This window comes from Pongo abelii, chromosome 2, assembly GCF_028885655.2.
Source record: "Pongo abelii isolate AG06213 chromosome 2, NHGRI_mPonAbe1-v2.0_pri, whole genome shotgun sequence".
NCBI classification, from domain to species: Eukaryota; Metazoa; Chordata; class Mammalia; order Primates; family Hominidae; genus Pongo; species Pongo abelii.
In genome coordinates, this window is record NC_085928.1 from 116,014,673 (window position 1) to 116,031,154 (window position 16,482).

General features: G+C 43.1%; 2 protein-coding genes across 5 annotated transcripts in view; both read right to left on the bottom strand.

Annotated features, from left to right (window-relative positions):
- EXOG (exo/endonuclease G) overlaps positions 1–2,948 on the bottom strand; it is a 28,151-nt gene extending 25,203 nt beyond the window's left edge. The window contains exons 1-3 of one of the 3 annotated variants that reach the window (XM_024245263.3): positions 2,740–2,940; positions 1,487–1,636; positions 274–333 (exon numbers count right to left, since the gene is read on the bottom strand). In XM_024245263.3, coding sequence (XP_024101031.2) covers positions 274–333; positions 1,487–1,636; positions 2,740–2,902 — 373 coding nt within the window. In that variant the 5' untranslated portion in view covers positions 2,903–2,940. Of the gene's footprint in view, positions 1–273; positions 338–1,486; positions 1,637–2,739 lie in introns of those variants that run through there. The other 2 variants (XM_002813920.6, XM_054552287.2) reach the window with 2 other exon arrangements.
- Positions 2,949–6,490: 3,542 nt separating this feature from the next.
- ACVR2B (activin A receptor type 2B) overlaps positions 6,491–16,482 on the bottom strand; it is a 38,507-nt gene continuing 28,515 nt past the window's right edge. For both annotated transcript variants that reach the window (XM_002813923.6, XM_054552284.2), the window contains exon 11: positions 6,491–16,106. In XM_002813923.6, coding sequence (XP_002813969.1) covers positions 15,912–16,106 — 195 coding nt within the window. In that variant the 3' untranslated portion in view covers positions 6,491–15,911. The remainder of the gene's footprint in view (positions 16,107–16,482) is intronic.

The following is a 16,482-nucleotide window of genomic DNA, read 5'->3' on the forward strand; positions in this document are numbered from 1 at the left end:
CCATAGCACCATTTTAAAGCAAAGGAGAATATGTGGAACACAAAGCAAATTAAAAAGCAAATAACAAAAGGGAACAAAACAACTGTGACAAAAGGTAATATCCTTAATAAATAAAAGAACTTTTACAAATAAATTCAAAAGAGAATACCCCAACTGAAATAGGTAAAGAATAACTTACCAAAAAAGACTAATTCACAACACGTTAACTCTCACTGATAATCAATAAACACAAGTAAAATGAGTATTAAATTGGTAAAGCTCAATAATGCTCACCATGGGTGAAGGTTGAGAGAGAGAACAAACAATGATGGTAGGAGTGTAAACTTGAAGAATCTACCTAGAAACCAATTTGACATTATCAAGATCTGGTAATTCTACAGGACCCTATCAAGACATAAGGACACATGAATAAATTGACACACCTGCCTACTTCTCCAGCCTCATTTCACATCACCTTCTCCCTCATTCACCTACTGGAACTCTTTTACTTCCCTAAAAGAACAAAACTCCTCTCCACATTGGGGGCCTCCAAAGATGCAAGTGTTCCTTTCTTCCTAGAACGCTCCTCTCCACATCCCATGGCATATTCAACCCCTGCCTAAGTAATTTCCATTCACTCTTCAGTCCACTTTTTCAGAGAAGCCTTACTAATCAAAATCAGGTTCTTCTGTTAATAATCTCTCATCACACTTTTTTTTTTTTTTTTTTGAGACATGATCTCCCTCTGTTGCCTACGCTGGAGTGTGGTGCTGCGATCTTGGCTCACTGCAACCCCCACCTCCTGGGCTCAAGAGATCCTCCCATCTCAGTCCCCCAAGTAGCTGGAACCACAGAGGTGCACCACCACATCCAGCTAATTTTTGTATTTTTTGTAGAAACGGGGTTTTGCCATGTTGGCCAGGCTCATCTCAAACTCCTGAGCTCAAACGCCTCAGCCTCCCAAAGTACTGGGATTACAGGTGTGAGCCACCACGCCCAGCCTCTCATCAAACTTTTTACTGTTCCTTAATTATACTACACTAACTTGCAATCACTTCCTTTGGAAAAATTATTGTAATTATACATCCAAAATTATTTGTTTGATAGGTCAACCCACTCTCCCAACTCAAAGTGTCATTGGGGTAGAGATCCTCTACTCTGGTCACACATAGGTCCCCAAGGGTTATCACAGTGTGCCAGACACATAGCAGGCACATAAATATTTGTTAAGGTAAAACTGAATGGTGTTCATTGCTGTAATATTTATGACAGAGCCTCCCAACTAGTGTGTCAAGATATGGGTATTTTCAGCCCTGAGACAGCTGGAAAGGGTCTGGCTTTCTGGCTGCCAGGCAGGGTTGATTTAACCAGTAAGCTATATAAATATAATTTTCTACATGTGCTATGATATGAAAAATGTTGAGAATATTAATAATCATCCCTGTTTTAAATTTGGAGACATCTTTCATAAATACTGTTACTTCCATTTTTTTATCCAACCACCTACCCATTATCTTGCTTTTGGAAATATGTTCAAGAACCCATCTAGGCACCCGCTTTGCCTGATCATAAGACAAAGCGTGATTAGTGTAACACCTTGTCTCTGTTCCAGTTAAAGGGAATCCAAATTGTTCCAAGACAGCCTTTTCTGCAGATCCTAAAAATGAAAAAAAAAAAAAAAAAAAAAGGGGGACAGAGACAAAAAAAAAAACACACACACACAATTAGTGGCTCTTAATAATCAAAGATTATAAGGAAAAGGAGAGCAGTGTGATTTACAAAGGACTGGCTCAGAAGTCTAATCAACCAGAAAATCTCATTTTTGCAATTACTTATGAGATGACGAAAATAGACAGTAGGCAAAGTACTGATTTGCCTATAATCAGTGAATAAAATGCAGCTACTGCATTAACTTTTGAATAAAGACTTGATCGTATTAGTCTTTCACATCAAATTTCCAAATCATCTCTGAAGCACTGATATGTGTGCTGTTGCAAGATGACAGTAAAACTGGTACTGTTTTTCCTAGTGAGAGAAACCAAGCACACATTCAATAGTGAGTCAGTTTCGAGATAATCCTCCCCTGATGCCTTCTCAAATCCTCAACCCACCAAGGGGGTAGTTCTCTTGCTAGATGCCAAGTATCCAAAGGAGCAAGTTAAATTAGCACGTCCGCAAAGTGCAAGAAATGAGCACGTGTTAATTTTTTTTTTTTGGTCAAATATAAGATACCCATTGCAACATGAGTTTTTATACACTTTGGAGAGATAGCAGGTATTCTTCAACTGAACAATGACGAAAGAAGGGCAGTTAACTAATCTACTAAAACTATGTATTAATTTATTCCTTCATTCATACTTACTGAATGCCAATTATGTACCAGGTACTGTGCTGGTTAGATGATGGAGACCAAAACAGACATAGTCTCAAGTCTTACGGAGCTAACAATCTTAGTGGAGGACACAGACATTAAAACATAGATATCGCGATGAGTAACTAGGGGGAAGAAAGTCGGGCGAGGGGGTGGTTCTGTGCAGAAAACGAAGATGCCCGGGGGAAGGAAGGACATGAGGGAAGCTGGAGAGACGCGAGGTGGCGAGGGGAGGCCGAGCCGGGAGAATAAAGGTCAGAAACCAAGGGTCAGGCTCGGGGCCCAGCAAACGGTGAAGGCTGTCCGTCAAGGACTGCCATTCACACCCCAGGTAGGAGTCGGAGCCCGAAACCTGGGCCAGGGAAAGGAGGACGGGCCCACAGACTTACCATCCGGCTGCTTCCCTGTCAACGCTCCCTCAGCGCCCTGACTCCGGAAGAACTGCAGGGCCGTGAGCCCAGCTCCCGCAGCTCCCACTACAGCCCCAGCCACGAAGCCGCTCAGAAAACGCCGGGAGCCCCGGAGGCGGGAAGCGAGACTCTTCGTAGCCATCTTGCCCGAGGTACCGGCCTTTTACCACGGCGCATGCGCACGCAGGCCGGCCCCCGTCGTCCCCGCGCCGGCCTCGCCTTGCCTCGCCGCCCGCCAAGCTGAGGGCCTCGCACGCCCCCTGGTGACAAACCGGGATGCCTAGCGCATCCCCGCTTCATCCCTGGTCCAATATGATATCTAGAGGGCTTAGTGGTGTGCTATATATAGTCTTGAGAAGAAAATGCCTTTAGTCCCATTTAATAGGTGAGTAAATACTTAAACATTACACTAAGGTCTCCAGAGCCGATATTCCAACTCAGGTATATTTATTTATTTATTTAGCGACAGGGTCTCTCTTACCCAGGCTGCAGTACAGTGGAATGATCATAGCTCACTGCGATCTCGAACTCCTGGGCTCAAGCGATCCTCCTGCCTCAGCCTCCTGAGTAGCTGGGACTACAGGCACGTGCCACATTGCCCGGCTAATTTTTTTGGCGGGAGTGGGGAAGCGGTAGAGAAGGGGGTCTTCTTATGTTGCCCAGGCTGGTATCCAACTTCTGGCCTCAAGCAATCTTCCCGCCTCGGCCTCCCAAAGTGCTGTAAGTCCAGGTGTGTGTCACTCTCCCCAACCTTCTCTTTTAAATTGGAATAATACTTAGACCATAGCGTTCTTGTGAGAATTAAAGGAGATGACACATGTAAAATGTTTAGGGAAGTACCAGGGGCATGTCACTAAGTGCTCTATAAATGTTAGAAATGTTTGAGTCATCTCTACTCTTTGTCTTGATAGAATATAAAATCCAGATTGCTGAACGCCTGCTGGCAAAGAAAGATTTCATGGACTACCACTCACAAATAAATGAGTCTTCATTTTGCAGCACGATCTCCAGCATTCTGTGTGGACTTAGTTCTTAGCAGAACCTTCAAGTTTCCTATTTCTTAGATAACTGGTAGGAATAACTTTCATCTGATCCCACTGATGATTCACTGACCAGGAGGCCACTTCTAACAACCTACTGAAGTGTGCACATTATTTTAACAGCCTCAAATGGGAGGCTACCCCCTTGCCAGGAATACCTCTTGTGAAGGACCCTGACTGGTTAAGCTACATCAACCAGAGTCCTTCCTAAGGATTTTCGATCTAGTACTCTCTCTGGGTAGCAAAGCTGTCACGTGAAACTCACAGGCGCAGTGGCTCATGCCTGTAATCCCAGCACTTTGGGAGGCCAAGACTGGAGGATCACCTGAGGTCAGGAATTTGAGACCAGCCTGGCCAACATGGTGAAACCCCGTCTCTACTAACAATACAAAAATTAACTGGGCGTGGTGGTGCACGCCTGTAATCCCAGCTACTCGAAAGGCTGAGGCAGAATTGCTTGAACCCAGGAGAAGGAGGATGCAGTAAGCTGAGATCGTGCCACTGCACTCCAATCTGGGCAATTGAGCAAGGCTCTGTCTCCAAAAAAAAAAAAAAAAAAAAAAGCTCTGGCACTGTTTACAGCCTTGTTTCCTGCTAAGAAGTCAAAGAAGCAAATGCATCTAGTCTTGCTCTGAGCAATAATGGAAGAAATAGTGGGACACAGGTGGAGAAGGCCTGCAATGTTGTGACCCCAACTCCCAAGGCTCCTGAAGCCCACATACATCCTGCCTTTCTGAAGTCTTGGCTAGTCATTTCCCCCAGAATCCTTTCAGTGAAACCCCCTTTTTTGTCTAATGGCTTCTGTCACCTGCAACCAAGAATCCTAACAAATACAACCAGACAACACTGGTATCTGTAGGCTTCAAGGCTACTTCAGCAGCTTTCCCCAGAATTTACTAAATACACAATCACTGAGGTACTGTATTTCTTAAGGCCCTCCTAAGTGCCAGACACTGTGTTAAATACTAGAGATAAATATTACATGGCTTTTCCTAATCCAGATCCTCTACTTCTGAACAACAGTGTAACCCCACTTTTGGTCCCAAGAGGTCAAGAACTGGAAGGGCTGCCTGACTCTGGGTAGGAAAACTCCCTCTGGGCCTGTTTGCCCACCTGTAAAATTGGAATTGGGCCAGTGATTTGTACAACTTTAATCAAGGTTCCTAGGTGTTCCATAGGGATGCCTGAGACTTAAAGGAAGGGATGGGAGGGTAAGTGAAATGGTCCCTTGGCCCTCTTCTACTTGCTCATTCAGACAAGCCTGGTTTTATAAACCAACTTCTGTGTCAAATTTCTTTTGGTCAAAGAATTCCTTTGCTAAAGGGAAAGTTTGACCAGATGACTCCTAAGGTCCAACCTTTCAGCTTTTCCAGCTCCAAGATCCTGTCAAAAATGTCAGCCCTTTGCCTGCCTTCCTTCATTAGGGGCACTCACTAATAAAAGGTGAACTTTCTAAATGTGAAAGAGCAAAAACAGCCAAATATTGGGCAACTGGTCCCTGAATAAAGGGTCATCAAAAACTTTCTCCAAAAGTTTCAAACAGTTGCTTAATTCTCATAATGAAGGGTGAATTAAATGGGTGTTTCTCCACTTAGGCAAGTAAGAGTCATGGACCAAAAAAAACTTGTTACTGCAGAAAGCAGTGAGGTGATTTCTGGGGCCTTCCTGTTTTGTTAGGTATTAAAGACTATCATTATTTTATTATTGGGGAACCATGAGTTCCTTTAGTGAGATTAAGTCCAGATCTCTGAAACTGGAGACCTGGTTTGCTAATTCCAGGTTGGGGATAAGGACCTATAATTGTATTTTTTAATAGCTCAGCAAATGACTCCAGTACTCAGCAACGTTTGGGAATGGCAGAGTTTGTCATCTGCAATAGTCCTCAATACAACTATTTTCAAGGCTTCTCGGCTCCACTTACAACAATATTGCTCAGGGTTGTCTGCAAAGTACAGGACTGGTGGCAGAGGATGGGGGAACAGGGGAGTGTCTTGGACATTTGGAAAATATACCCTGCAGAAACTTACTCAAAATCCCATAACAGTTCGTTCAGGAGAATGGTCCCCATTCATAATGTCCCCAACTAGACCCTGGACTTCTGAATGGCAGAAATGGAGACCTGTGCTTAGCTCCAGCCCCACAGTACCATGGCAGACTAGGCATTCAGCCATTAACATCTGTTAATGTTACACATACCAAACAGGAACTGACTTGAGTCAGCCCTCTAAGCAGCGGAACGCCATTTTATTTCTAATCCTCATGAAAGGAAACGCCAATCCCCTGCCACATAATTAAGAGACAAGATTGTTTTATTATTATTTTATTTTCATATACAAAAAGATAAAACTTGAAATAGTTCTAGATTTTTCCTCCTATTGTTGGGGTGTAACTGCTTCTTCACACAGGGGGAAAAAACTACATTCACATCGGTTTATTTGAGGACCCAGTGCAGAGTTCAAGCAGCAAAACCCCAACTTAGCAGATCTAATTTCAAACTTGACACTCATTTCTAAAATTACCACAGTAAAAAGGAACAAAGATCCACTGCAAATGAATGAACTATGATACAATGTTCTTTCCAAAATGTTTTCATTTTGCAACTGTAATTACATGGATGTCTGCTTTAGGCCATTTTAGGGGTGTGTGTGTGTGTGTGTGTGTGTGTGGGTGTGTGTGGGTGTGGGGGGGTGTGTGTGTGTGTGTGTGTGTGTGTAATATATATATATAAATCAGCACACTTTTCAAATCCAGACAGGGTAACAGCAACAAGCTTAACTCTGTATATATATATATATATATTTTTAAAACATGATACTTTAGTATAACTTTTGTTAATTCAGTAGTACAAGCTATTTCTGTTCTACAAAATTTTTATTTTATAGCTACAAGGGTGAAAAGTGACCTACTACATTTACATCTCACATATCCTGGTATACAAACAGTACTTATTTGAGCCAAAAACTAGAAGTCTTTAGTTTTAGCACTTGAAAGAGCTTCCTTGCTTCTACAGCCTTAAATCATATACTAGTCACATTTCCAGAGTTTGCAATTACTCATCATTTTAAACTGTGAGAAACAGGTGAACCCAAACTTTTAATTACAATTTTTATATACAAGTTAGGTAACACAGCTCAATAAGACTTAGCTATCCATCCTAAGCCCAACATACACATTCTCCACTAAGTTAGACAAGTCTTAGGGTTTTCCTTCTTTCCCTTACAAATAATGTACAAATTTAGAAGTAGCTGGTAAAACTGATAGATATTAAGATGGCAAATAAAAGGTGACATTTTCTATTGGTTCCAAAACTGTTCCTGCAAATTTTGTCCTTTGCTGTGTTCTTTAACCGTATGTGTTACATGCAGAAAGCTCTTTTCATAAGAATTGACATCAAACTCGATGTAAGTTAAATTTACAGTACTGTATAAAGTTATTCAGATTCAAGGACAAATGTGGAAAAATATTAACAGGTGAAAAACTTGGCCTTTGACACTACCATTAAGATCATGTCAAGTTCATAAGCAGATTTTTGTACAGTTGAAAAATGGCATTGTTGTGGATTTGTGGTGTGGAACTGAAATCTAGAAATATATTTCTACTCTGCGGTAACCCTCTCCCTCAATTCTGAAGTACCACTCAACTTTCTCTGCATTTTTACAGAATTATAGAAAAAAAGAGGGAAAAAAAGCCGCTGGCATTTTAACAATTCCTTCCCTCACTGGCAGTCTTAACATTTTCAGATGAGGTCTCCTGAAGAATCTCTAATAATCACTTGCTCCCAGTCGGCCTTTCATGATGACTTGGACACTTTTCAAATTAAAACTCAGATGTTGCCTAATCTTTCCTACTCTCATCTCTGTCATTGTTGGTAAAATTTGGGTGACTGCATTTTTCCCTTATAGAGAAATTATTTGGCTAAACACACACTTAACTTGTGGCAGTGCTCTGAGAAAACCCCACTTGGGCTAAAGCACTTGCAGGGACTTAAGTCCACAGTCCACTGAATGGGGCAGAGACCAAACACTTAAGATGACTGACTTGGGACCCTCACTGGGAACACACTGACCTTGTATCCCATGGTCTGCGGAACAGCAGGTCTGCAGGACAGCAGGACAGCCCAGGAAGGTAGCCCATGCTCGTATAGCTGAGTTACCACTTTTAATCTTGGTCTGCCATCTATGCCCCAGAGACAAAAATTCAGATGTGGTGACTGCTGGTTAATTAAACTTTTTGAACTGGTAAAAAAGGCTCTTTAAAAAATATATATATTTATTTAAAATACATCAAAATGACAAACAGCCATATCCCACAAGGCCTAATTTCACAGCAACATATGCTACAGACATCTTCCCAAAATGCACTATGGTGGATAGTGGGTTTTTTATCCTGCCATTTAAAGGAATGTTCTACATTTGAGCATTAGCGACTGGAAATGTGTTACAAACAGCTTATCTTTGGAACTAATTTGCGTGCAAGACCAGCCAATTAAATCGCTTTGCCTATTCAGACACATGAGAATACTGAAAATGGCAGAATTCAAAGAGGAACACAGGAAGCACCATTCAGATGACACTCTAGACCCATCCCACCACAATGCCATGACGAGCTTGCCAGAAGCCCTTTCTTCAGTCCTTGGGAAGAGTTTTGCTTTAAAACAAGTGCCCACGCTCAGCAGGGTTCCTGCATGTGTACGTTAAAAGTCTGCAGTATCAAGAGGACCCAGATGGCGACACTGTTCAACATGAGGTCTGAGGTAACTGGTTCTTAAAATACCTGGATCACAGAAGTGCATCCAGAAATTAGAGCTGGGAAAAAGGAAAAAGGTAGAGGTTGGGGACTAGAAAAGACAAGTAGAAAAAAGCTTACAGCAGTTGCTTTTGGGGGGAAGAGAGTGACAAAAACAAAGGCACAACAGAATTACATTCCAAGACACGTGGCTGGAGAGCAGAGAAATGTTCTTTTTATGGGGAACAGATGGGGTTGGTTTCTGGAGTGCTACTAGATCTGCTGGAACTAAATTTATTCCAAGTATAAAAAGGGTAAAGTGTAAACCTATACGCTTAACCAGAATGAATAAAAAGCACAGCTGGTTTAAAATGACACATTAGGGATTCTCTTGATAAAACTATCCCGTCCAGTGCACCTCTGTCTGGAAGCAGCAGCCTGAAGCCAACGGGCAGGGTTTGGGGGACAGGTCTTCAGCTGGGCCTCAGGACTGGCCATTATGCATACCATAAATTAACTTAATTATTCATTATATATCACCACCAAAAGTCCCACACAAATAACCATCCACTCTCTGCCTAAAGATAAATAGGCTAAAATGAAGACCACTTTCCGTATTGTGGCAGTGATGCTGAGCTTCCTAAGAAAAGCAGGAAAACTCTGGAGCTATCTGAAAGATGCTCTGCTGTTACTGGGGTTCTGAGCTTCCTCACTGGACTCCTGGCTGATTCCACAGATTGAAGCAGCAAGCCAACCCAACCATTCTCACCTCCAAAAGAGCACTGACCAGAGAGGACAAAATGTGCCTGGCAGCTCTCCATTTAGTTGGATCACTGCATCCACATGCCACCCTCCCCACTTTTCTGAACAATTACTTAACTGGGTAATTCTGCCCCCCAACCTGGATAATGTGATCTTAGATAATTCAGTCTGGTGGATTACTCAAACCACCAGATTCTCATTTCAAAGTTTTTGTACCTGAATCTTATTCGAGTCCCATCCCACCCCAATCTGCACCCCTATACAATTTCTGTTCCCCCAAACACTCTCACATGACTATGTCCTATGGCAAAGGCTTACAAACTAATTTTTGACCTCAGAACCCTTTGTTCAACAGAAATCTCAGGAGGAAGCACCAATGTAAAACACATTGCAGGCCCTCTCTCCTCCCAATCCACAAGAAGCTGAGCTGAATATCACTGTCCTACACAACCACAAGTGGAGTTTTGGCCAAAAAAGACCCGCAAATTGACTCCAGTCTGCCAGTGTATCACAAGAATCCATATAAGCGCTAAGTAAAAGTTCCACACCACTCATGCTCCAGTGTACGTTTCTCTTGAAAGGTAAAGCTCATTAGCTCTGATTACAAAATCATTCAAATTCACTAACTTTATAAAAATAATCTGTGGTATAAAACAATCTCCACACTGTGTAGAAGAAATCTGTCAAGTGATATAACTAAATATATATGTAGAACTATTGATTTTTTTAAAGTAAAGTTTCAAGTGTTGTGTATCTATTATACAACCTATTCTTTTATTTACAATGCTAACATTCTGACGCAAACATGATTAGGAGAGTCAGGGAATGAGCCCACACCCAACCAACAGAGAAGTTCCCAGGACTCAAGACAGAACTCATGCATTTGCAAGAAGACCCATCCTCACCTGCCTGAAAAACTTGTGGGTCATATTTTTCGTAACTGTGAGCTCAAAAATGTAAACTTTGCAAGTGAATGTAATACTCTTCTATAGATGTCCAGCATAGCCCAGGTTTATATAACCCATTCCATACACACAAAGAGTGGTGTGTACATTGCTTTAGTGTCCTGTGGTTGGTTTACAGTAGTTCTCAGAATTACCTAGGCCCTAGACAATCCAAAGACACTGCCCTAGAGAAATGAAGGCAGTGCAGGGCCCATCACCACACACTGGCATTTAGAGAATATATGTTTCAATTACTGAGGAAAAATCACTTCGGTTATCTCTATGAGCTGCCATAGGAGCAAATAAAGTATCACTGGTTTTGGCACTACAGGGGATACAGGAAGTACCACAATCAAAAAGTCTTGTTTCATTCATACCTGGAAGATACCATCATGAAAATGTAAAAACTTGGTAATAATTTAAATAATGGTAAATTCTTTAAATTCAAATTCTTTTTTGAACCAAAGTTTACAGTGGACCCAAAATAAACATTAAACATTCAAAATGTCCCACTAGATAATTTGGACTTTTCTTTGTTGGCAGGCCTTTTGGAGCCACCAATTGTTTTAAAAAATGTTATTGGGTCAACCAAATTAATTTTCAAGGGGGTGTTTTTCCTACAAAACTAAATCATTATTTCAAAAATCTTTTCCAACCTTCTAAAGGTTTGGGATACATTCATAGGTAGACTGCTGGTTACAAATCAACTACCTGGAATCTTACTTAAAGAACTATGCGTATAACCCTGAATTCATTAAACATTTACAAATCTAGACTGAGAAGATATACAGTTCATCAACTGAATTACTGGGCCTGTTTATCTAAAACATTACTGTCAATTGAGATTTAAACTCATCATTACTAGATTGAACATGTTAGCTACTGAGTATTTCATTAGTTTAGAATTTGCAAACAGCCATTAACTGAAAGAATTCATGTCACCCCAGTGAGAAGGAGAAAAAGACACCTTGTCCCCCCCTTCTCTTTCTGGCTGTTCGCCGAGGATGGAGGGTAGATGACTAGATTCACGGAGCTTCTTAAAAAGGTATGGTCTGACGCCCCTGAAATGGGAATCAGGCCTGGCCATCTCTCCAGAGGTGTGCCATAAAAAACTCAACAGGCTAAAATAACTGAGACTGAAAATCAAACTGAGTTAACTCCTGGAAACTGCTTTCCAATTAGTATATTTTTCTAGTGAAATAAAGTTCTCGAGAATAACTAGCTGTCCAACTTCTAGTACCAATTCTAAAAACTTACATACTTATGCTTACTATATTATTTTAAAAACCAGCAAATCTTTGTGTTACCAATAGATGCTGGAAACTTTATACTGCATACTAAAAAAGGCAAAATTCTAGTTTCAAGAGGGCCATCCAATACTCTCACTTTAATGGAACAGCCACCTCCCCACCCTCACGGCTCAGAGCACAGGGGCCAAGTGACAGGCTTTCTGAGCCACACACAACACATGAAGGACATTCAATACATAGCTGGGCTTCCTTCCACCAGGGAAAAACCCCACACACAGCCCGAGCACACAGGGCATAGCAGGATGGAGGAAACGAGAATGTGGCCAACTGAAGAGAAAGGTAACAGAGCCCAACTACAGGATGAAGTGCTTTGCTGTCTAAGTTATGTCAAGAGGGTTAGCCTAGCCTCTTAGGGCAATGGAAGAACTATCTCTGTGGCCTGGAGATGAGAGACCCCTCCCTTTGCTAAGAATATGTGAGCAAGAGTCTCTATCCTCCTGAAGATGTTCAAGGCTGGAAAACAACCTCCTTGTTCTGCAGAAACACCCCCAAGTCCGGACATGATGTACTAAGAGTCAGAATCAGCTGGCTCATGTGGGTATGCCCTCCCCAAGCAGGACTGGTCCCACAGACTCCTCTCCAGAGCAGACAGGACAAGAAGGCCATGCTGGACAACAAAGGCTAATAATGCTCACCATCTTCCCTCACAGTCAGGTGTCACTTTCTCCTAAGAACAGCCCACTTGCAGCCCTTGCCCCCGAGCAACTCATGCAAAGAACTCCTGCTGAGGACCAATGGTCCCAGGAGAAAACCCAGTTTATGCCAGGCCAGGATGTTCTGATGACTATGTCTACGGCCTTCCCCAGTGCCCCATCATTGAGGGCCCTCTGCATGACACTGTAATACAGTGGCCTCTGTCCTCACTTGCTTCCTCCTTCTGCTCATTACTGGATTTCTCCAGCTAGGGATGACTTCTCAGTTATCACAGATGCTTTCAAAGAAGATTCTTCCCCAAGGCCCATCCCTACAGCCAGGAGCCTGCTTGGATGACAGCACACTAGAAAGGAAGAAGCAAGGATCCTTGGCTACTCTCTGCTAACTTGGTCCCCTCCCACCCTGCATGGAACAGCCCCTCCCATTGACAGGGAAAATGATGTCAGGCCCCATTTTCCCCAGTCTGCCACAGAGCCTGAGGTCAAAAACAAAAAGAAACCAATTATCTGAGCCCACCAAAAGTGCATGTCACATGAAGCCATTATGGAAAAGAGCACAGGCAGAGGCTCTATGACCCAGTAAATTCAAAGTAGGGCTCTAGATGGCTCACTCCTCAAAGAACACATGACAGCAAACAGACAAACATTTTACCCGGGGCAAAGGCCTACCTGTGCTCCTAGACCCATGCCCTATAAGGAGATCCCCCACCTTCTTCTTGCCATCAGAACCAGATATACCACCTGATGGTGCACTTTACACCACAGCATGAGGGGAAGAGCGACCTGAAGCCCAAAGAACAGGCATGGACCACCCTCCTCCCCAGCCACACCAAAAAGGTACCATCTCCTGACACACTATCTGATGGCAAGGCCCCACAAGGACACTATAGTGGCTGAGCACATGGTGGGCCTAAGGGGGAGGCCACCCAGAGAAAAGGTATGCAGGCCTGACCTGTCTATACTGTGTCCTGACCGCAAAGTCCCACACCAGAACCATGGCTCAGTCCTCCGTTGGCCAGGTCAAAACTTCTCACAAGAATCAAGCCAGCACACAAAAGAAAAACCACCCAGAGGAACTAAAACCAAACAAAGAGGCTGGGGTTTAGTGTTCGGGTAGTATCATGACCTAACCACCTGCAGTAAATTTGCTACATTTGTTAGTGGTTTGTTTCTTCTGAGGATGAAAAGTAAAGATGCCTGCACTGCCTGAGGAGAAAGCTAAAGAAATTAGATATGGCACTTTTCAATAAATATTTTAAAGCTTCTTAAAGAAATAAATGGTAAAGAAAAGCAACTGCTGTAAGGCCTGTTTTGCCATTAAAAATTATTCCAAGGGAAGAAAAATACCATAGCACAAAATCAAACCATTAAAAAAAAAAAAAAAAAGACAACATAGCTTACCAAAACCCTGTTCCTGTAACCACTTGGACAGCCCACATTTTGACCCATGAAGCAAAAACTGAGCTCTGAGAGGGAAGCAAACGGGCCTCCCATAGCACCCTGTGCCCCAACACCCAGAGGAAAGGACCCCTGGGCAGTAAGCCCCAGACACTGAACATAGCATGCCAGGTAGATGCCCAGCCATGTGCAGTGCCCCTCACGCTGTGGACTCCAAGACCAGCAAGGGTAAAACCCTTCACTCCCAGACACGCTGCACTAAAAGACTGGCCTGAGTCATGGTGTGCTTCACAGAGGCGCCACAGATCTCTTCCAACGTTGCTGTTAATTTGCTGAAGAAGTTAAATCCCAAGTAAAATCACCCCATTCAGGTCTAAGGGCCATCCTTCTACCAAGTTTAAGTGGGGTTACTTGTCATTCTGAACACTGACCGATCAAGTTACATGTTACATGTGAATTACACGTGAAGCTCCAAACCACCCAAGAGGAGGCGGCCTCTTCAGTTCTCACCCAGGTCAACCTCTCCCCACGGCCCCCGCCTTGCCTACCCTCATGATGAAGAGATGCACTGTTTTTAAATAAAATGATCTAAAGAAACCAGAAGGAAAAGCCTTCACAAACAAGACTGATAAATGCCCAGACTTGGCCCAGACAGCCAACCTACAGTTGATGACAATTATTTACAACGGGGTGTTATCAAACAAAAATGGTAGCACTCCCTAGAAGATGCAAACTTTTTTCTTTTTCTGTATTTCTTTTAAACTTGTCATAAAAGCCAACTTACATTAAAATATACTTACTACAAGACAACACAACTAACAAAATATATAATAAACCTTACACAAGTAGAAAATTCTGAGGTATTTCTGGTTTGAGGTGATCTGTGGTCGTGAAGTTTTAATTCTTTTACTTTTCAAAATTTAAACCTTGGAAGCCACATAGCAAAGCATGTGTATATGTGGATGTGTGTGTTTTGTTTGAAAAAAAAAAATTAGCATGTTTCATAAATTAAAAAGAATTCAAATGTTGAAACAGCAGCATTAGGAACATTCACTGACTAGAGCAAGGTTATGGCACAATAGAAAAACAGTTTTTTAGAATATGTACCACTTTAAGGGGTCTGGAGAAAGTCTTGTCCACGAGCCACAGAAAGGCGACAGTAATGTCACCACCTGGGACGGAACCAGAGCTGCAGGACTCTGGGGTCCCCAGCGAGGCAGGCCTTGGCAGACTCCACCCAGGAAATCCTCTTGCCCTATCTGTGCAGGACAACCCCCTGTGGGCATTTCCCCGAACTCCTCCAAGAGGAAACAAAAGTATTTCAACTTTTCATCCATTAAGGGTATTTACAGCATCGTGTCTTATGAAGAATGTATTCCTAACCTGTGATGATTCTACCCTCACCTAATTTTAAAATTAGGGCAGAAAAAATGTTTCATCCTATGCCCAAGGCCAAGTTAGTGAAAAGAAACTGGTCAGGGACAGCAGGTTAAGTCAGGGCTGCACCCAATCTCAGACTTTCTCCAAACCCCACTCTTGCTGTTAATGCTCGGCCTCCACAAGGTCCTTCCCCTCGATTCCTGGTTACCTGAGAAGTAGCCTCCATACTAAAGGATGCTGCTCCGAATGTGCCCGAGTCCAGTGTAGCTCTGTTCCAAACCCTACCCCCAGTACCGTCCTCCCCTTCCAACTCCAGTCCAAACCATTCTCATCCCAGTTTTTTTCTCGGTCAGGACAACACCCGTTAGATCCGTGAAAGACGCATCTGCTGTTTCTTAAGCTCACTAAAACAAAATAAAAGGGGGGGAGGGAGGGAGGGAGGGGAGAAGGGCAGAGGGCAGAGGAAACTCCTCTTCTGAGGAAGGTATGTTCTTATGTAACAGTCTTCAAAGGTTCCTCTAGGTAGAGTTTGCAGCATTAGGTTTCCTAAGACAGGAGATGGGTTTCTTTGTGTCACAGATTCTGAGACAACGAACAAAGAGAAAGCGGGAAAAACAAATCCCAAAGGACAGGAGGTGGCTGAGGCTCTTCAGCATGGCGCTGGTTCTGCATTCACAGCTCAGCACCTCAACGCCTGCTGACGTGTCCGCTGTTTGTGATACAGTAGAGCAATATGCTGGTAAAAACTGATCCAATCCAAAAAATAATATTAATAATAATAATTATAATAATTATAATAATAATAATAAAAAGTCAAGGTAAAATAGCAGCTGCATTTTATGTGTTTGTTGGTTTTATGGGATTTCCAAAACAAAACACAACTTTTTTTCCTTTTTTCTTCAGATCCGCTGAGTCTGGACAGACACTTATGTCCTGGGCTTAGATGCTTGACTCTTTAGGGGGCAGGTCCACATTGGTGACAGAGGTCACCAGGGAAACGAGACAGTCCGAGGTAGTGCCGTTGACCGACCTCCGAATCAGGGACACCCGCTCCTCCACACAGCCCGCGGACAAGCGAGCCTCTGCATCATGGTCCCAGCACTCCTCGATGGTCACACAAAGCTGGGCCAGGCCCTAAGCAGCATAGGGCAGATAGGAAAGACACCTGTTAGGACCCTTCAGTGAGGAAAAGCTTTGGGGGACAGTAAACTTGATGTTCCCAAGGATCAGGCAGAGCCCACCAGCCCCAACCACAGCAGCAGGTCCACCAGCAGAGGCCTGGGGAAAACTTTAGGAATCAGCATGCCTGCCTTCATGGCAGTCATCTTTCTGAGCTTACTGGCCTCACTCCACAGCCCTAGGAAAGGTTCATTGAACCTCAACATACACAGGAACAAGAAGGAGACACTCACACCCCTACTAGGGCAGACACGACTACTTGCCTTGAAGCGCTGATATTCATTCGAAGCCCAAACCATACAAGGGCCCAAAATGTAGCAGTTCAGTCAAA